Source organism: Lagopus leucura, unplaced genomic scaffold (assembly GCF_019238085.1).
Source record: "Lagopus leucura isolate 7727_CA_CO unplaced genomic scaffold, USGS_WTPT01 Super-Scaffold_100001, whole genome shotgun sequence".
NCBI classification, from domain to species: Eukaryota; Metazoa; Chordata; class Aves; order Galliformes; family Phasianidae; genus Lagopus; species Lagopus leucura.
The window spans coordinates 70,763,656-70,785,019 of record NW_024962262.1 but is presented as its reverse complement, the minus strand read 5'-3'; the positions used below and the strand labels follow the sequence as shown (position 1 = coordinate 70,785,019).

At 39.2% G+C, this 21,364-nt stretch overlaps 1 protein-coding gene across 1 annotated transcript in view; it reads left to right on the top strand.

Moving 5' to 3' along the window:
* BACE2 (beta-secretase 2) overlaps positions 1-15,237 on the top strand; it is a 51,155-nt gene extending 35,918 nt beyond the window's left edge. The window contains exons 6-9 of the mRNA XM_042867873.1: positions 3,459-3,560; positions 6,730-6,879; positions 8,063-8,231; positions 14,107-15,237. Of these exons, the coding sequence (XP_042723807.1) occupies positions 3,459-3,560; positions 6,730-6,879; positions 8,063-8,231; positions 14,107-14,360 (675 nt within the window). The 3' untranslated portion in view covers positions 14,361-15,237. The remainder of the gene's footprint in view (positions 1-3,458; positions 3,561-6,729; positions 6,880-8,062; positions 8,232-14,106) is intronic.
* The last annotated feature ends 6,127 nt before the right edge of the window (positions 15,238-21,364 follow it).

Below are 21,364 nucleotides of genomic sequence, written 5' to 3'. Positions count from 1 at the left end.
TCTGAGAGCACTGTCCAGATGTTTCTTGAACTCTGAGAAGGGCAGTCTTCAAGGAAGGAAATTCCACTCTAGGCAACCTGTTCTTTTGCTCCACCACATGCTCAGTAAAGAAGCCTGATGTTCAGATTGAACTTTTTGTATTCCAGTTTGTGTCCATTGCCCATCTTCCCTTTATGGCTTTATCCTGTGGTATTTTGCTGAGCAGACCCCTGAAGAGGCTAGAATGTTCTCTCCTGAAGTCCAGGTTTGTGAGTTTGCTGGGTGCCCTACCCACAGTCCTAAGCATGGTGAACTCCATCATCTCATGCCCACAGTGGCCAAGATTGCCCTTGAGCTTCACATTCCTTGCCAGTCCCTCCTTGTTGGTGAAAACGAGGTCCAGTGGAGCACCTCTCTCAAAAAGCTCCTCTACAATTTGGAGAATAAAGTTTTCACCAGTGCAGTCCAGGAAACTCCTAGATTGTTTATGCACTGCTTTGTTGTCCCTCCAGCAGATTCTGGGGTAATAGATGTTCACAATCAGAACTAGGGCTTGCAAATGAAAGGCTGTTCCTATCTGGGCGTAGAGAACCTCATCCACTTATTCTTCTCGATCAGATGGCCTGTAGCAGACCCTCATTATAATGTCACCTCTGCTTGCCTTCCCTTTAATCCTGACCCATCTGTTCTCAGTCAGTTCCTAATCTATCCTCCAGGCCAAGTTTAATGCACTCCTATTGGTCACTGACTTAGAGGGTAGCATATTTTCCTCATCTCCCCTACCTGTCCTTCCTAAAGAGCCTGCATTCTTCCATTGCAACACTGCAGTCCTGAGAGCCATCGTACCACATCCCCCTGATGCCAATAAGATCAAAGCCCTGCAAGGATAAACACATCTCTAACTCATCTTTTTTACTCCCATATTTTTTATGTTAGTGTACAGGCACTTAAGAGGGGCACCCACACATTTTAAGTCCCTAGAAAATGCTTTTGATAAATTCTCCATAATGTTGCCATGTTGGCATTTCCTTGTTTTGCCTGCAAGTGCTGGATGTGACCTCTCTCAAGCCCCATATCGTTGACTTTGTGATCCCACCCTATCACATCACTCCATGTCACTTGTTCAGCAGGCCTATGCATCACTCCTTTATTGGGCTTCTGGTTGCTTCCCCCCTATCGTAGTCCTTCCTAATTTAAAGCCCTCTTTACAAGGTCAGCCTGGCAAAAATGTGTTTGCCCTGCTAGGGTGCATCCTATCTCTCCCGCACAGATGCTGATTCTCAAAAAGAGTCTCATGGTCAAAGAAATGAAAACTAAATTTTGTTCACTTCAGCCTTGCTAATTATTATTCCTCATGGTTATGTTTTCTGTTCTTATTAGAAAAAATTTTCTGCTGTCTCTGGATCAGTCTAATAAAACTGTGCTGCTGGATTTTTTTGTTCCAAAGCTGTTTTATGTTTTTCTGGAGGATATGTGTGTATGTGTGTGTTTCATTTGGTTCTTGCTGTTGCCTGTTGCTATTCATGTTTTGATTTTAGTTTGGTGATTTTCATGCCCTCTTTTCATTAGACACCCTGTCTTAGCTGTCACTTTTCCTCTTCATTGGAAATCAGTAGAATGTGATAATTCTGAAGTTTTTATAGTTCATACATATTAAATAAAATTAACAATAAAAAGACTATGAGCATAAACGTATTGCCACACAAAATACAAAAGTCATATTTCTGTAGAAAGTATTTGAAATGAATCATGCCATCTTCAATCTACTTAATAAGCAGAACAAGGTCTGTTCAAATGCCTCCCTATTATATTGCTCGCAATGCAGAACTGCTGAGCCTCTAGCAAGAATGTTTGTATTTGCTTTTCTTTCCAGTCCTAAAAAACAGTCGACGTGTTTTGAAGAGGAGGCCTTGTACCGACTGTTTTATACATGCTGTTTCCAAAAAACAACTCACTTAAAAATCTAGTAGTGTTACGAAAGTTTCCTGTTATTGTCACTCTTCTGAGCCGTGGTTTGCTTTCACCTTGGACGTATCAGCATAGTGTGCCAGTCAATACTGCAAAAGGCATAATGTATTTCTTGATTTAAAGGAATCTCCCAGCAAAACTTTAGGAGAAGAGTAGTAGTTGAAGGCTAGAATGATAAAAAGTTAACTAATTATGGGTTTGCTGAGAACACATAATTCTTTGTATGTGTTGATGAACTATGTGCCCTGTCGTCTCCTAATTGTTTTCTAGGAAGCAGAACATTTCTTGTAACAGTCACTAGGGACTACTCCTTTCCTTGAAAGGAAAAAGCTGTCCCTCTCACTTGAGTGCTCAGAATCTGTCCAGTATTGCATTGCAGCTGTGTCCGTGCTGCTGACAGAACAGGACTGAGAAGGCAGGGAGCTGCCACTGGTACTCTCTTAAATATTAACCAGCAAGACTGAGAAGGCAAGAAGTTACTGCATGCTGAGTGTACACTGTACACCACATGGAAATCCACAAGAAAGGAATTCTACATGTTTTTATGCTACTGCTTGGCCCTCTTAGTTGTGCCTCCCACCTACTTACTTTCAAGGGTAGCTCTCAGGGTTGCTGACCATTGCATATTTATGGTGCAAATATGCTAAAAAGTGTTTCCAAATGCCTTAACATTTTTCTCCCCTCTTCAGAAATTCCTGAGAAGTTCCTGAGTGTAGGATAAATGGCAGGTGTTGCCTACCAGTGCTCTTCCTGTTTGCTTTTTTTTCAGCGCTGTTTGGCAGCAATTTGTATTTGGAAGCCAATGTATTTGGAATTTAATTCCCGTATGATCTTTTCCTGAAAAGATTATAGTGTGTGTTTCCTTGTGTCTTTTGATTATGCCATAGACACATCACTCTTCAGTTACACTAATCCTGCTGCCTTAGCTGATACTTTCCATAGCTGGGAAGTAATTAATGCCAATGACTGCCACTGTTGCATGCCTTTCTTTTTGCAATTAATCATAGTTTTTAAAGGATCTACAGATTTTGAAGAGGCAAGATTGAAATTTTCAGACTTCTTTGTAGTTGCTTTTGTATGTGTTCTTGTGGTTTTCCTAAGATGAGAAAGAAAGGTGTGCATTTGGCTTCTGTACTCTTGAGTCAGTACCAAACATGACGTGTAAAGAGGACTCATGTTCTCTGATCATTTTAAGTGAGAAACAACAGTCATTAAAAGCAAGCTCCTATATGACATTTGAACTAGAGTGAGTGAGTACTTTGCATTATTGCAGAGACCTCAGTGCAGGGCTTAGGCATACATGCACGTGCTTCAGTGTGCTTACCCTTTGTCAGTGCTAACCATGAAGGCACTTTAGCCATTCCATGATTCTATGACTGCTGAAAGGTATGACATACCGGCTGATGAAGTCAGCTATCAAAAAGGAACAACCTTGTCATTGCTATGAAACAGTTTAATCTGCATTACATTAACTAAAGTGTGTAATTTGCCTCCTTTTTCCTCCTTCCTAGTACAATGCTGATAAGGCAATAGTAGACAGTGGGACCACCCTCCTCCGTCTGCCCCAGAAAGTCTTCAGTGCTGTCGTGCAAGCAATAGCTCGCACATCCCTGGTAAGCTAATGCCATTAATTTTGCTTTAAATGTTAAATTCATGTTAAATAACCTTTTGATGTTTGAAAGGACTGTCATCTTCTTTGTCTGCCTTGTAAGTCATAGGGTCTTTGACTTGAGGGGATCTGAATCTTTCCTGGTGTACTTCTGTTAAGAAATTATGGATGGATTCGATGGAAACAGAAAAGGGAAAGGAAGACGAGAGAACAGGAAGGGAGGTGGGAAAAATGAGGTCTAAATCCAGACAGAAGGTGCGTATGTGAAAATGCGCTAGAAATAGTGTGGAGACTGAGTATTTTGCTCTAAGCAATTCAGAAATACGGACTTAATTCAATATTTTTCTATTGAAGGTATTAAGAGTCCAAAAATCAGTCCTTTCATTCAAAACAGAGTGTTTGTAAAGCAGAAGAGCCTGCGACTACGAGCAGTTACTTTCCAAATATAGGCTTGATTGCTGCATAGAATGGATGCAATTCATCAGGATTATTCATATCAAAAAAGATACTTTTGAATGTCATTATTTAATTATGTTTTAAAGCATCTTTCTTTAGAAATAGAGGAGGCTTTAGAAGTAGGGCAGGGACATGGTGGATTTATCTGAGTGTAGAGTAACTGAAGCGACATTTTCTAGTGAACAAAAGCTATTCATAAGTTTTGATTGAATACAGTGAACAACATTGAGGAGGTTAAAGCAAAGGAATAAATTTCAGATATTTTGATGTGAACAAATTGAATATTTCTGTCGTGGCTTCAGGAAGAGATAGTGGTAGGAAGTGCAAATCACAGGAAATGTAATAAGTAAGCTATTGGCCAGCTGTCCGACAGGCAACATACTTACCTGTATGCTTGTAGTTCAAGACTGATACCCTTTTCCTGACTGAAAGCAGAGATTTGGCATGAAGAGTTTATTCACTGCCTGTAGTTGTCTGGTGTGTAAAATAAATATACAAATTATCTTACAGAGCTCAGTTTCCCTGGTTAAAAGTTCTGCTCTTTGTAAAGTGCTTAAGTATTGATTTGTAACAATTGCAGCTGACGAGGGGGGAGGGAATTGAAAGAAGCCTACCGTAGAGCTTGTGTAACGTGGTCATGGCATCCTCCTGGGGAGTGGGTCATAGCACTCCATACTCTTCCCTGATGTGAGTCAGGAGGATGTTCAAACATGGGCTTTCCACATGCCAAGTAAGCAGCCAGATCAATAAGATATTAGAGGGGAACCACTCTCTCACTTTGCCTAATGATTTTTGTTCTTCCTATTAATAATGCATAAGCAAACTCTTCCAGACAGGGTTTCTTTTTAATTTCAAGGGCCTTGTTGTTGTATCCCTTTGTCTCCACACACACCAGAAGTTATTTGCACAGCTCTAAACAAAGGAGATAGTCTACTAAATAAGAAAGTAGTTAACAAGATGTAAGGATTAGTTTCTTGAGTTGTCAGAGTTATTTTAGTAAAATGGGTACTTGCAGCAGTTGTACCAATGGCATGACAACTTTGCTTTGGGGTCTGTGCTTCTGGCAAGCTATTTATCACAGAAACATAAAACCAACTGCTGTAGTCAGATACCTCTGACCACAGGTGCAGTAGGTTAACAAGTTCCTGCTCCTAGCTGCTTGTTACCTGCTTCCCAGCATGACATTATTGCCCACTCAGGTTTATTGGCATAACTGCTTATGTACCATTCCTTTATTCAACTGCATTAAAAAAAAAAAAAAAAATCAAGTCTGCAGCTTTCTGCTCTTTAATGGTGCAGAGAGTTTTTTAAAATGCCCTTATTTGGTCTGAAGTCTTTTAGGGGGCAGTTATAGATGCAGTTTGATGTTGGAAGGTCTGAAGAGTGGTGGGTTTGGCAGATGAGCAGAGATGAGTTGCAGGGAAGGCGCAGCGACTGTACCTCATGGAGCTGAAGTCAGAACAGCATGTCTTCTCACATCATCAAAGTAATGCAAAGTCAGTAAGCTGGAGAAGGGAAAGCTCAAGTAAACCTAAAATCTTTATTTTAATAACCTTTTAGGTATCATAAAACCAAATGCCTCCCGATGCATTTGTTCAGCATACAGAAGTAAGGCAAAGGAAATACAATGTAATAAGCAGCCTCGCTGGAAAATCAAAGTAGGCACTTAAAATAGAGCACTTGATGGATTTTGTCTGTCCAGTCTGGGTGCTGCCTGGGAGCTCTTCTCAGATAACAAGCTCTGCTTTGCAATGCAAAATGGAGAGAGTGCTATGTTTTCAGCAGGTCTGACATGGCACTGCTGTGAGAGGTAGAGCATTTTGGTTCCATACCAAAAGATAGACTTAAGCATGCACTGAGAGTTAAGTGTAAAAGCTGGCTGTGTAAGTCTCACGCTGTGTTTGTATGAACGTACGTTTGCTGGCCCAAGAACAGAGATGAGCACTTGGAAATATAACGTCTCTAATACAACCTTAATTATTTCATTGGCAAGAAGGTGGGTGTGCGTGAATACTTGTCACCTGTAAAATGCCATATAAATAATGCATGAACTGATATTTGCAAAATAATCGATATCGCAGATAATTATAAATGAGTGGGGTAGAGAGGCTGGATTCCATCTTTTGCACCTGTACGAGATAATTTGGCTGTACAGCAGCGTAATAAGATATGGGCTTGTATGCTGCTTCATTGTGGAGTCAGAGCCAACACAAAGCACTGCATGCAAATAATGTTTTCCTCTGATCTGGCAGCACATCAAATTTATTTGCTTTGGGGAGCAAGAACTCCAGGCAAGATTGTTATCTTAGGTGAAGAAGCTCTGGAAGGGTTTAATTTTCACTTTGTTTATGTCATGGCTATATTAAGAAACACTGCTAATCAACTTTTATTTCAGAAGCACATCAAGTCATACTGGTGGTGAGTGACAGAGCAGCAAGAGAGATAGAGATGTGTTTCTTTTCATTGAGTAGCAGACCTTGAGTCTCTTGGATGCTGGGAGATTTTCGCATACCTTTTGGCTTCAAAACCCTGAAGCTGAGTAAAAAACTGTGTGTGTGAGAAAGAGAAGCAATCCCATCAAATATTCATGTTGCTTGTATTTACTTTGTGTTTTCAAAAACTATTTATTTATTTTAATTGTTAGCATTCGGTCATAGCTATCAAAATCTATCAAAATGCATGTAATCTGTATGTATCGTGTTTTTTTTTTTCCATAGATACAAGAATTCTCTTCTGGCTTCTGGTCTGGTTCACAACTTGCATGCTGGGATAAAACTGAAAGACCTTGGTCCTTATTTCCCAAACTCTCTATTTACATGAGGGATGAGAACTCCAGCAGGTCATTTCGGATCTCTATCCTACCGCAGGTCTGTTTTCTTTGTTTATTCAGTGTTGCTTGTATTTTTTACTATTATAAGGCATGTGCTCTTTAAAAATGGTAATAAAAATTGGCTTATCACATGCAAGGGAATTTTCTGTAATGACATTTTTAAAGATCAGTTTTTAAGTAGGAAAAATAACAAAGAAACTTGTGTATTAGAAGAAACTTCAACTCCCAAAGCCAAATACAAAAGTTTCCCTCAGAGTGCAGCCCATGTAGTTGGAAATGATTCTTTCAAATTGTTAGGAAAAATAAGTAGGTTTGGTTTTGTTTTCTTGAGCATTAGCCTTATTATATATCAATACAGTGCTCCTATTCATTTTGATCTTCTAATTTTGGGAGAAGGAAATTGATTTGTTTTTCATGGCATTCTGAATTGGAGCACTTCTCCTGAAAATGATACTCTTGGCAAGGAGCCTGTCTGATCTCTTCACCAGTTCATATAACTTGGTTGGTTTATCTTTTATTCATATTTCATTCTAGCTTTTAGAAAATAGCGTTGTGCCACTTTTATTTCTGCTCTCTGGCTTTTTTTTACCCCAGTATAGATTGCAATATAGGCCAGTATCTTCTAACATTCCTAATACAATCTTTTACCTCAGGGAATGGTCAGAAGTGTATAAGAGAATGAATTTTTAAGTACATTTTAACTGGAAATATAGTGAAGCCTCATGATAAGCTTTTTCTTTATTGATCATGTAGAATGTCAATCTTTCATCTTCTCCCAGGAGAAAAGAGGTAAAATGTGGCTTGAATGTATGAATCTAGAACTTTGAGCTAACACTGAATGCTTTCTGAATCAAATTTATCCTGATATTTTTGTTTTAAATATTATTTTTTTTCTATAATTTGGATTCATGTTCCAAATTCTTTCTTACGTATCCTCCCCGTGTGGAACATACAGTAAGAAGTGGGTTTTGTGAACTTGTAGGTTCTCTGCATGTAGTGAATGATTGTGTTCAAATTTAAGCTTGGGCTCCCAAGAGCTTTTACATGCATGTAAGCTTTGATCAGATTTAAATGTACAGAAGTCTGTTTGCTGCTATTCACTTTTGACTTCCAGTGGAATTTGGTGTTTGATTATAAAAACCCGAAAAAAGTCTTGTAAGTACTCTGTGGTGTTCCTTCTTACACTCTGTCTTTCTTTTCTTTCTTTGTTATTTTAATAGCTTTACATTCAACCCATCCTTGGGATAGGAGAGAACCTGCAGTGCTACCGATTTGGGATCTCTTCCTCCACAAATGCTTTGGTTATTGGTGCTACGGTCATGGAAGGCTTCTATGTAATCTTTGACAGAGCTCAGAGGAGAGTGGGCTTTGCAGTGAGTCCATGTGCAGGTAAGAAGGATATTTTGTGCAGGACTGGTGAGTGAGGAAACAATTGCTACTCTCAAAATAGACCTTTGTCCTTTACATAATGGGGAAAGGTATGAAAGTGTGGTTAACAGTAAAGTATGTTTTTTAGCAATCCCAAAGTATTCAGATTTCAGGAAGAGTAAAAAAAGAAGGTCTTTTGGTATGAAGTAAATTAGCATCAATTTGGATATCTTAGCTGCATTCTTCCAGCTGAGATAGGATCTTCTTACTGAGACACCCGTCTGTGCGTGCAGCTTCCCCAGCACAGATCAGTCCCTGTTTTTAATGCAGCTTCATGTGTGCAGTCCTGTTTCAATTTGCAGATAAATTGATTCTTTACTTGACTGGGCAGTGAAGTACCTTACTCATGTTTTTCTCTAAATACAAATTGTGCCTTTACAGCCTTTCAGAAATCGTCAGAGCAAAGATCAAAATGGTACTCAAATTAAGATTTGTGATGTCTGTGTTGGTTCTAAACACGCTGTTTGCTCAGTGTGAGTAGGAAGCCATTGAAGTTTTCATTAGCTGCTGAGTAAATGGGAAGAAAAGAGCTGGTCGTTTTTGGCAGATTTCGCAGTTATCTGGTTAACTTTCTTATTGTTTTGTGTTATTTTATCTTACCAAATGTAGCTAAAAACAATTACAATTTTGGCGTTTCCTCCCACTGCTGATGAGACATTGCTTTGGCACCACGTGAACATAAAAGTGGGAGAAAAAGAAAAGGCTGTGTACATATATGCAAATGTCTGTCCGAAATACAAGTGGTATATGCCTTGAAAAACATAGCATCTGTGATTTGCATGGGAAAAGGAGTATTGACTGACACTGCCACTTTAATCCCCATTATTTATGTTAGAGATGTAAGGGCAGTAAGTACTTGAGTGCTTAGTGCGACCAGGTAATTGAGGGAAAAAAGAGACTAGCTGAGTTGTAGATTCAGAGCATTCTAAAAGCTTTATAAAATTATTTATTTATTTTAATTTCTATATTGTTAGTGGGTTCAAAATTGTTGTCTTTGAGCTTGCAAAGAAAAAAATGCTGGACATTTGATGCAGGCTGCTTAGTGAAGAACTCTGAGATACCCTACATCACCTTACAGTGATGACAGACATTTTGAATGCGTCTGGAAGGAGAGTGTAACTACACAAATATTGCTGGGCAGGTTTTTCTGCCTGTCATTCCTCCATTTTCTTCCTAACTGCAATTTATCAAGCCTAGAAGTGCCTCAGTCCCTGCTATGCTGCAGCCATTAATGGAAAGAGGAAGGGGCATTTTGACTCAACGCTGTGACCAACATCAGGTTGGCAGGGCGAGCCAGCTGGTGTTCATAAGGGTTGCTTTAACAGCCATGTCTGTGTAGAGAAAAAAGAATCTGGGAACCATAGTAACACTTTCACTATTCACTTTCATAATTAATGTTGCTACACAGAAGCATGGAGTTTGGTCAGTGCAGTTAATTCTGCTAACCTCTCTAGAGTAGAACTGAGCTTTCTGACTAGAAATGAAATCCAGATCTACATGAGCATGGACACACGATGATCCCCAGGTGGTGTTAGAGTGCATTTAATTCTTGTTTCTTTGTCCATGTTTCATGCATAAGTCTAACATAACATCATGGGAACCTGATGCTTCTTGAAGAATCAGATGATGCAAACCAGTGACTGAGACAAGATATACTGATTTGTCAGACTTTATTCATGGGGGGCAGATGACATTTTGCTAGATGTGCCAGTTATTCTGAATTCACTTCTTCACAGCTTGTGGTTTCCATATTTAACACTACTTTCATCAGAAAACCACAACTATGAGTGGTTAGCAGTCAGTGCAGTGTGAGAGATTAAGCTGCCTAACTGGCTTCCTGTGGAGGCCAGCCACGTCCTCCATAGCAACTATATTAATGTAATTTATTTGGAGCTTTTTAGTCTGTTCATGGCATAAATTAAATTGAATTACCGATGGCATAAAACCTCAGAAGTAGAGAAATAGAAAAGACTGTTCAGTGTTGCTGTGCTTCTTTATAATCATCTGTGCTTTCTTGTTTACAGTAGTGCATTAACACTAAATTTAAACCCATGCTTTTGTGAGATATTGAACAGATATATGCTGAATTTAAAAAACAAAACAAAACAGTGGGAACAAAAACTAAGACTAAAGCCCTCAACTTCACTAAGCTCCATGTTTCTGTTGGCTAGAATGGCTAGCAATGAGAAATGTCTTATCCCACAGTCCTCCTTGCCCTGTTTTCATTCTTCAGGATCTACCAAGAACCAAAGGGTGAGGAGAGCTTAGTTAGAAAGCAAGAAGCTAATCCATTGTGGCAAGAAAGGAAATATTCTTTTTCCTTTAAGTCTTATTCTGCCTGTTACTAATTTCAAGTTGTTTCAAAATGTCTATTGTTAACTTCAGAGATAAGTAGTATTTATAGGATGACTAGGAAGGGGTTTGGATTGAGCTCCATCTTGAGACCGAATGTTTGAATCACTTAGATAGTATTAGTGATGCAACCTGATGGTACCTCAGCATTGAGTAGAATTACACCTCTTGTTATTTTGTAGTAAGTGAGAAAATCATAGCAACAAGCCTTAGATGTTTTAAGAGCAGAAATGCACCAAGCACCACAATCATAAATAACTTCCACACTAGAATGTGATGAGACAGAATGCAGTCTCACCACTTTTTCATTCACTAAACTTGAGAGAATGGCTGATATGGTGAACACAGTGGCTAACAGAGCTTCAAGTGAAAATGACCGTGCTAAGATGGAGGACTGAGCACCAGGAACCTCATGAGGTTCAGTGAACAGAACTGTGGAGTTTTGCATCGTCAGCAGAAAACCATCATGTGTGGGTACAGTCTGAGAGGGGCCTGGCTGAAGGGCTGTCCTCTGGAAAAAAGAAGTGGAGATTATGGTGGGCATCAAATGTAAGTCAAGGGAGAATGCAAGTGAAAACACACAATGAAGGGCAACACCTACCAGTTATATCCTGAGATGTTTACTTTGACAGTAGGAGAGGAGTATAGCAGGTTCTCCAGAGAGATCATGAGTTCTCCATCCTTAGAGTTTTCCAAGGCTTAGATGGACAAAGAAAGCTGCACCTGACTTGATCTATTGATGGTGACAGTCCTGCTCTGAGTAGGAAGCTGCACTAGGTGACCTCCAAAGGTCCCTACCAGGCAGCAATTCACAGTTCTGTGATATATTTGGTCTCACTTCAGGTTGCTTCATTTCCAGAAAATCCAAGACAGTGAAAAAGATTGTTAGATCTTCACAACTTTGAGTTCTACACAGATATTATAAGATAGCATTTTTGTCCTGTGATCATCAATATCGTAGGAAATCCCATTTGTTCAAGGTCAAGAAATGAGTGTAGGTAGCTATCACCAGGTATTCTAACAACAACAACAACAACAAAAGCCAAAATATCACAATTCAGCTAACGTATAATAGGTTGTGTGACTGTTGTTTTATGTTAGGGGTATATCTGAACAATTTAGGCAAATTTCTCCCTTTTTATTTCCTTGCAATTTCAGAGTAGAAGAGGGTAAAGGAGAAGATTTCTTTTCAGAAGGAAAAAAGCAGAGTCTATGCTGCTATCAAACATTCTCAAAATGTAATTTCAAATGTCAGCCACTGCAGCAATAATTTTGTATTGCTTTTTTTTTATAAGGAGTAGTTATTGTATTCGAATCAAATAATAAGTAATTAGGGACTGCTTATTTTCAGAGCTAGCTATCTCCAAGGTGGAAAATTGTGTGCTTTTTTTTTTTCTTTTCATTTTTTCACTTTTCAAAATGCTGAATTCCTAAATAGTAATCCTTATGCCTTACATTTCACATTAATATTATATGTGGTTTAGTTTGGTTTTGCTGCAGGGCTTCACAGAGACATACAAAATGTGGGGCGGAGAAGAACAGTGAGATATGTATGAGAAATAACTGCATGGCAGGGCAAGTACAATATGTGGTCTCTGAACAACGTAGATTTCACAGGCCTTCAAGGTAGACTTTTGCAATTCTGTCCACTCCTGTGCAGCTTCCATACAGTGTCTGTGCAACAGCAGTGTCTTGGCAAAGACATGCTGATGATAGAGGGCTGCTTTATCTTGGTCTGATGAGTTGAGAGAGCATGTTTGGCTATTACTGGTGTCAGAAAGCTTGTGAATGCAGCCTCAGGTTTCATGCACCTCTCTCTAATACTTTTTGGCCACCAAAGAAATCTTCCCACATCTGCAGCTGGAGAAAGGGTTGGTTCAGCGAGTGATCCCTGAGAAAATTCCTGGGTTTGACATTTCTTATGGGAGGAGTGTTTTCCATCAGGTGAGTGAGCTGTCCAGACTCTCCTGGAAGCTTACCTGTCACCAGGGACAAGATTGTGAGTGAGCAGAACAGCCTTCTGCTTCAGTGCCCTACCATAAGTTGAATTAATTCCAGTGAGAATTGAACCTTTAAATAATATGAGATCATGGGAGGCTGGGAACTGAATACTAAATCCCCCATCTTTCTTCCCAAGGATGTTTTATGCCAGTCTCTCCAAACGTGCTTTCATGACACTTGTCATGAAAAGTCACAGCTTTCTGTGTGTAAAGGAGATGCAATGTTTACAGTAGGCAGGGCCGCTTAAGGTCTGGTAAGTGTGTTTCTGTATGTAAAATGAACAAGAAATGAGGCGAGAACCTTAGAACTGAGGTCTTTACGAGAAATATGCAAATGCATCTTGGAATATTTCAGTAGAAAAGCAGATGATGTCTGTTTGGAAAGTTTGTTAAAATGCACAGAGAGCACTGACTGCAGGCTCCTAGTTGCCCTAAGCATGCTGGAAGGTGTGTCCTTCCCCAGCTACAGGCCTGCAGGTACAAAACGCCCTGAATATTTTGTTGCCCCAGGCAACTCCCTTGCTCTGCCTTTACAACACACATAGCCCCATCCACAGCTCAGGGGAGCTTTGCTGGCTTGCCGTGGTTACTGTGACAACCATGGACAGCATAACCCTTTCCAGCAAATACTGGTTTAACAAGTACCGGCTTGTAGTGGTAATGAAACAAATCAGGAACTTGTGATATGCCAAGATGGATGGCTGCTCAAAAACAGCTGCAGAGGCACTCCTTCACAATTTTTGCTTTAGTTTTGTCCTGTCCATTTTTGATCTGCTTCTTAGCTTCTTCCTCATTGCCCAACATATCACGTCCAAACTCCTCACTATTGGCACTGACCATCCTCTTCACTCTTTCCCTATGCTGGGCAGATGTTCCCGAGCTCTCCTGCTTTACCTCCCCTTCCTTCTTGATTTTCATCTCAGCAGTATCGCTCCCAAGGCTATTGGTGCTGCTTTCTGCCTAGAATATGGTCTTCTAAAGTATCTGTGAAGCTAATGAACCTGCATATAACTCTCTAAAACCTTAGGAGGCAGCTAATACAGAAGATGTAAGAATGCTCTGACTCTGTTCCACTTGTTGCAAATGCCAGAAACACACAAAAACTCTCCAGGCCCTGAACAGCGTACTGGTACTGTAGGATTTTTTAAGCCTCATTAGACTGACATTTCTGAAAGGTTAGTTCAGAAGGAAAACGTGATCCACTGGCTGGGGCTTTAAGTTGGCTATGGGAGACCTGAGTTAAAGTTCTGCTCTCTCACTGAGCCTATGTAGATGTGGGAGTATTATAGTCTCCATTTGCTTCAGATTCCCATTTTATATATGTGGAATACCAGCATTCTAATTGCAATAAGAAAAGCATTTAAAAATGACTGAGCTGAGATACATGATGATGGAGAGGGTTGTATAGGTTTTTAGGCTAGATCTTGTTACTTGCTTTTAGATGGTCTTATAGACTTAATGCTTCTCTTTCTGTAATTTCTCAGAGGTTGATGGTTCTCCAGTGTCTGAGATTGAAGGCCCTTTCACAACCACAGATGTTGCAAGCAACTGCGTTTCTAGCATAACTTTCCATGAACCAGTGTTGTGGATTGCCTCCTACGCTCTCATGAGCCTGTGTGGGATTATCCTCCTCATACTGATCATCCTGCTGCTTATTCCACCACGGTGCCAGCATCGCTACACCGACAATGACGTGGTCAACGATGAATCCTCCTTGGTGCGACATCGATGGAAATGAGAAACTTGATGGTGAAACCTGGGACTTCAACAGAATGAAGGACAAAGTACTTTGCCAAGGGGAAGAAGCCAATGCCTCAGTCCTTTCTACATCCATTACAAATCGTTGTGGAAAGCCCTCCAAATACTCTGCATCATAACTTTTTAAGCTTTATTTTCTAACACTGATTCTGAACCAAAGCACTGTTAACCACCTCTCTTAAGTGCTACGGTACTGGATTTGCTACTACAGTACAATGAGCCTTTATGCTCACAATAGTACCTTTTTTTTTTTTTTAAGAAGAACCTTACACCATGATGTTCTTCCACTATCTGAACAAAACTGTCCATCCCTCTTTCATAAAAAAAAAAAAAACCAAGCTATCAGAATTTTCTAAGTGATCTGACTGTAGAAAAAGAGAAAAAAAATTAATAATCTTTCTTACTAATCACATTAAATGAATACTGCATTGTGTTTACATCAGTTCATTTTGAAGCTGTGCTTATGGTGCGGGGGAAGGAGAAAGGTCAGACACATGCAGCAGTTAAAGCAAGTGAGGTCAAGAAAAATGGTCGTTTGGGTTTTTGTTCCTCAAGATGTCTGCTGCCACTTGAGGGGTCACCATTCCAAGGTGTCATTGCAAAATAGTTTGAGGAGGTAAAAACTGAAAAACAAACTTGTTCAGCCTTAGCGTAAAACAAGACTACCTCTCTTAATTCACAAGGATGATGCCACTGGTAAACATGTAACTTAGAACTGGTCTTAAAACACAAGACATCCCATACAACCAAATGTAACTCCTGCACTTCTTAGTAGTTGATATTAGAGAAATTAATACTTTCCATTTCGGTGCATAAAAAAGCTTTTCAGTTTCCCCCCGATTGTGGGGTTTTGTGTGGTTGTTTGTTTGTTTGTCTGTTTAATTCAGGATGACTGATATATAGAAAAGGCTGAGTTGCATATGTATAGATAGATCCTATAAATCTACGGTCCGTGTTCTGTTGTGTCTTTCCCTATTTCTAGTTAGTGTGTAAAAAAGGAAGCAACAAAACACAAAAAGACAAATTGCTGAGCTCAGCAATGTAGAAAATCAAGAAAAAAGTCTTTCCTCATGGACAGACTGTGAAGTGAAGATCTTAATGCCGGCTTGTTTTTAAACATGAGCAGCAGTTGGGGGTTTTAGTTTAGCTTCATTGGTGTGACAGGCAAATGAAAAATTTCTGGACTGACTATCTGAATGCAAACATGCAGTAAGACTGAAAACAATAGTGGGAGAGATCAGGAAGGAGTGTATTTGACCAGACCTCCACTGTGCAAGCATACATCTTAATGCTGAGGTCACAACACAGTATTTTCTTTGCAGACAGAACAATTTTTCACGTCTTTTGTCAGACAAACAACACAAGGTTGAACATTCCAATGATAACAAGTTATCTCTTTGAAAAATAACAGAAAAAAAATCCTTTCAGTTTCCATAGCAGAGCAGTTTACAAATCTACGAGTAAAAAGAAAGTGGTAAAAAAGGAAGCTTAGCTCAGAATCTCCCAATCCCTCGTCCAGAAATTTTTCTGCCTGTAATCCCTTCCTGCAGTTTTCTGATTCACACTGCCTTTGCTTCTGACTCTGCAGGGAATAAGTGAATATTTCTTTTTTTTTTTCAGGATGGTGCTTTTACAGAGGTGCGCATACTATGTGTGAAAATAAAGCACCGTTGTTTTTTAAACTAATGTGTATATCACTTCATAACTAAAAGTGCTAAAAACTTTCCCTTTTAATTCCTGCATTTCCGAACTGCTTGACTGCATAAGGTAAAATGATTCGTGTTTTGATCTAACATCTGAAAATGATTTAATTTAGAATTAAGAGTTGAAAGTGGGAGGAAGTTTTGAATTTGCCTCATTCCTCCTCTGCCTCTCAGCTTTTAAATGGAGAAAAACAACTGCAAGGAACACAAGAAATAGAGTTTAGGTGTTTTCTGCCTCATATACCTTCCATATGTCTCTTTCTTCGTGTCTTTTTACTTCATGTCTTAAATTTTAATCAGGTCTTTTAGTACACTTTATAACAAAACGTTTCTTTGGGTTTTCCTTACAGCAAAAGACTTTGCTTCATTTCCAGTTCTGTGATTCAGTTCCACATAGTCCTCCTGGGTTTGGTTTGATGTGTTAATGAACCTTTTCAAACTTGTATTCCTTCTTGTATGGTACAGTAATACAAGTAATGCTTTTGTCACCTGTTTCAAACAGAAATGTGTTGTGCATGTTTGGATTGATACGGCAGTAAACAGTGAGCCCTTTTTCACTTCAGAAAGCACCAACTGTTGTATGTTCTCTGAATACATTAACTTCTGTTTCCTTCTCCCCTCCTGCCTCCTCATCACAAGGAGTTTTAGGAAGGAATTCATTGGGAAAGGTTTCTGGTATGCTTCTGATGACAAGCTAGAGTTGTTCTGAGTTGTTTAACAATGTGTAGAAAATTTGATGTAAAAGCCTTTCAGTTTTACCCTTTTGTTTTGAATGTCATTGGTCAAGACATTTTAATAGAAATGCTTGAATTACATGAGCAATAATCAAGTAGGACAAATGAAATAGTAATATATTCTTGAGTTTTCATGGCATCCCTTGCCACTAAAATTTAGTTTAGTTTATAGTAAAATGCTGTTAGTGGCATCTGCTAGCGGCAGAAAATTCATCTTAGCTTGTAAATTGATACTTACATTGGCAAATATTCAGGTGAGTATTGCTTTGTTGCTCTGGCAACAAGAAGAGCAATAGAAACCCTTGAGGGTTGATTTTTTAGCCTACAGCACACTAAGAAAAATAATGCTCTTGAGCATTTTTCCATGAAAGATGAAACACAAAGATAGACTACAGCGTTACCAGGTATGTCTTACCGGTGATCGCTTCCCCTGGTGTATTTTTGTAAAGGAGAGTGCTGTGAGGTATTTTATACTCCCGTTAACTAACTTCAGAAATCAGATTAAATCATACCTGAAGAAAAAAGAAAAAAAAGAAAAAAAAAAGAGAGAAAGAAAGAAAACAACCACCAAAGCCAAAAAGCAGAGCTTTGGATAAAGATGGTGCTGGGATATATTCTCTATTTATTATGGAAGACAGGGTACTCTAAATCACAGCACTCTAAATCACTCCTTGTATACATATCAATATTTGTTGCAGAACCAGCATTCTCCTAATGTGAATGTAATATTGTGTACCATGAAAATGTCAGAAAGCCATGTTTTATTGGATACAGCCTTTTAGATAATTGATGCTATCAGTTCAGTCATTAGGGATTTGAAGATGCGTGATTTGAGTACAATAGTTAAACCTGAGTTCAGGCATGGGAATATATTATTTATATCCCACTGCCTTGCATGTTTTAGAAATTTTATCATAGGCTTTTTGGCTCAATTTAAGAGCTGAAGAAAACATGAAGAATTTTTATAAGCTTTTTTTTTTTTCAGATTCAGTAAAAGGAGTTAGGTACAGGGGATTGTTCTGTTTTAAGGATTTGTAAGTTGGACCAACTTAAATGCAATATATCAAGGCAGGGTGCAATTCCAGTTCTCAGCTTTGATGTTCTGCAAGTTAATGTGTGGCAATCACAGTACTACTGGCTTTGCTATCTCTTGTTAACAGATCAGTTTCTTAACACTTAACTCTTTATCAGTTGATATCAAAAGATTCTGCTTGGTGACCTGCAGCATATGAATTTCTGTTTCACTGAAGGATTACTCATTTTTATACTAACCTTTTCCAGTCTTTTTTTTTTTTTTTTTCCTCTTAACATAGCATTTTGTTAAAAGACAGAGTAGTTTTTTTCGTTGTCTAATAATCCAGAATGCCTGAAACATTGAAACGTTCTTTCGGTTCCATAGAGTTTTCTCAACAACTCTATTGGTTGGTTGCCATATTCTGACCTCCAACATGAGCCTCATATACATGAGCAGTAGTAGTTCCTCATCAAGAAGGAAGCTGGTGTGACTGAAGGGAAAGCAAAGAAAATAAAGGAAAGAGAAATTAGTAGGCTACCCATTACTCCACTTCATTAAAAATTTTAAGAGCACAACTGATTAATCCTTTTAGGAAAGGTCTGTGCAATCTACAAAGACAATAGTTGCTGTCAAACTTGACTCTGATTGACAAATCGTTCATTTCTGGGTGGTGAAATTCCTGCTGCTGTTCAGCGAAGGGAAAGCAGATGGCAATGGGATATGAGCACTCTTCAGAGGCGGTCAGATCTTCTGGCTTCTGGAGTCCAATTAGATTTTAGGCCAGTCTTGTGAATAATCTGGAATCCTGGTAATTTCTTCTCAGGAACATTACCTGAAATAAAATTGTTGCCTTCAGCCAAACCCTTGAATGGAGTGAACCCGTAGTGTAAAATCTACTGCTAAGAATTGCACTAACTGACAAAGGGGTAAGGTGAACTGAGGCTGGCTGGTTGTGTGAAAGGATGAGATGCTAAATCACAGAGTCTTCTGCCAGACTTTCAGATCAAGGCTGAGGTTCCTCGGTAGAGAAGAATAGGAAAGCAACTGCAGTTGCTGAAAAGCTGCTGTAAATGCAACCACGCCAGCTAATCATCTGGCTTTTTGGTAAGAGAACATGTGCTTGAATATTTTGGAAAGGGCACTCTGTGGTGCTTATTGCTATTACTGGGAATTATCCACCCATAAGTGAACAAAGGGTGCAGTCATCTTTAAGTAAGATCACTGGCCTGCTACTGAATAGTCCCCTCTCCAGATAACAAAGCACTTAGTGGTATTTCTCACCCATTTGTAAGTAACAAAATGGGTTACTTTAAAACATGTTGACATCAGCCACTGTACAGTCAGTTTGCTTTTTTATTCTGTTCGCTACATTTAGGTTTTGCTGGATCTTAGTGGCCATATAGCTTTTGAAATGTTGGAAAATTTAGATTAATTGTAAAATACATATGCATAAAACATATAAGGTAATTCTCAGCATTTAAGTAAGAGCATTCAGTAACACTGAGTGTTCTCACATGCTTTAAGCTGGTGATAATCATTTCAAATCAGTGTATTTAACTTCTGTCCTGTTAATTCACTGTCTGTGAATCTTCTGATTTTCTGAAAGTCTCTGACCATCACACCTACTTCCCCCAAAAGAAGTTCCAAAAAAGCCTCATATCCAAAATTCAACCTACTAACAAAAGATACCATTTTCTTGGTCACCATTCACAGATCTGTTTTAAAGCACCTTGTAAAGCTTTAGAAGTTAACTCTGGATTGAAAATAGTTGCAGTCAGGTGGTGGGCCTGGAAGGAGAGAATTAGAGCCAAAACTCCACCTGTGAAAGGGATCCCAGAACTTGACAGAGTGCAAAGAACCCCTTTACACTTCTGAGTACAGCTCCTGGACTCTTTCACTTCTCACTTGGACAAAGTTTAGCACTGGTGTTCCTCTCTGGTTTGTACTTATTGCCCCAAATTGCTTGGAAAGCATTTGGTGTAGCACTCTCCTTCCTTCTTGGACTTATTTCCCAACATATTGAACTGAGTGTAGCTCAAGGAATACTGCGTAACCCATGGCAGACCTCTGGGTAATATACCCTGGAAACTGCTGACATGTATGCATATTTTTCCTTTCCCTGCCTTACGAAATACAGGGGTGGAGGGAGGACTACAAGGAGCTGTGAGAGTCAGTGCCATTCCTTAAGCAGGTGATGGCCCCTAATGGAAGGCCTGGCTGGTTTTGTACTGCCACGAACTACAGTCAATCCCTTAATGACTTCTGGCTCTTCTTTCTGAATGAGAAACTTCTACTTTTTCAAGTTGAGCGACTCAACTTGATTTTACAGCGATGTGTAGTTAGGTAAAATACTTGAATAAACTGCATTGTTTGTAACCATTGTATTCCTGTTTGAAGTGTACCTTCTCTCATAGCTATGTCAAACCCTGAAGGGTATGTTTATCCTGTGTTGTTAGAGGCTAATCATGTAACAGTGTTTAAATGGCTGTGTTTGCAACACAGGTGTCCCCTGGAAAATCCCGGGCAAAATAAAACAGGTTCAAGTGAGGCATACTGAAATGACAAATGACAATTTCTTGATAGCACCAAGGCATGGATTACTGCAATACGTCCTGGGAAAACTGCTTCTCTAGCCTCTGTGTGTGTATAAAACTACACAAGGTTGAGTTTAGATAATTTATCTGAACCAACTCCCATTTTTTATTAAAAAATAAAAAATAAATGGAGATATAGAAATCTTTGACAGCTATCGCTACATCAGCTGTTATTTGATGGTTCCTCAGGAAGCATGGAAAGGTCTTCACCATCAAGGAAATGATTCCATGTAGTAAAGGCAAATCTTCACCTCATCAGATGATGAGAGGCAACACTGACTGAATGGAAAACAGGATCAATACTTTGAAAAAAGGAGTACAGTCTCTTTTATTATTATTATTTCCATTCAGTCTTCAGGTTATATTAGGATATCTATCCCAATTACTACCAAGCCTCATTACTGGATTTTCCAAAAGTCGGTATTTGGCACTTTCAGGCCTTGCCATTTCCAGATAAACACTATGTAAAAGTCAAATTTTCCGCTGCTTAAAATAAATGATTAATTCTTTCAACCCATCCACTGTGTCTTTTTAAATCCTGTTGAGATGAACTTCAAAGCCAATAAATCGTATCCATCCAAATTCTTTGAGTACTTTGAGACGTTCAATTCTAACCTCTGCTCTAGCTCTAAAAAGAAAGCAGAACTGCTTCACAACTCACCTGAAACCAGCAGGAAGGGGAGGAGGTAGGCATGTCCAGCTCCAATGTGATTTTTCCTGCTTACATTCAAACAACTTGAGATGTTCTTGATCCAAATTTTCATCAGTATGTTTCCATATTGGGCAAAAGGAAACAATTAACTAGAAAAGATGAAGCTTCTGATCACCTGCAATGGATTGAAATAATATCTGGGACAGCTGCCCTGAACTCTGAAAAAAGAAGGCATAGGATCTGAATGTCCCATCACTCAGACGGCAGCATTGTTTCCTCGCCTCTG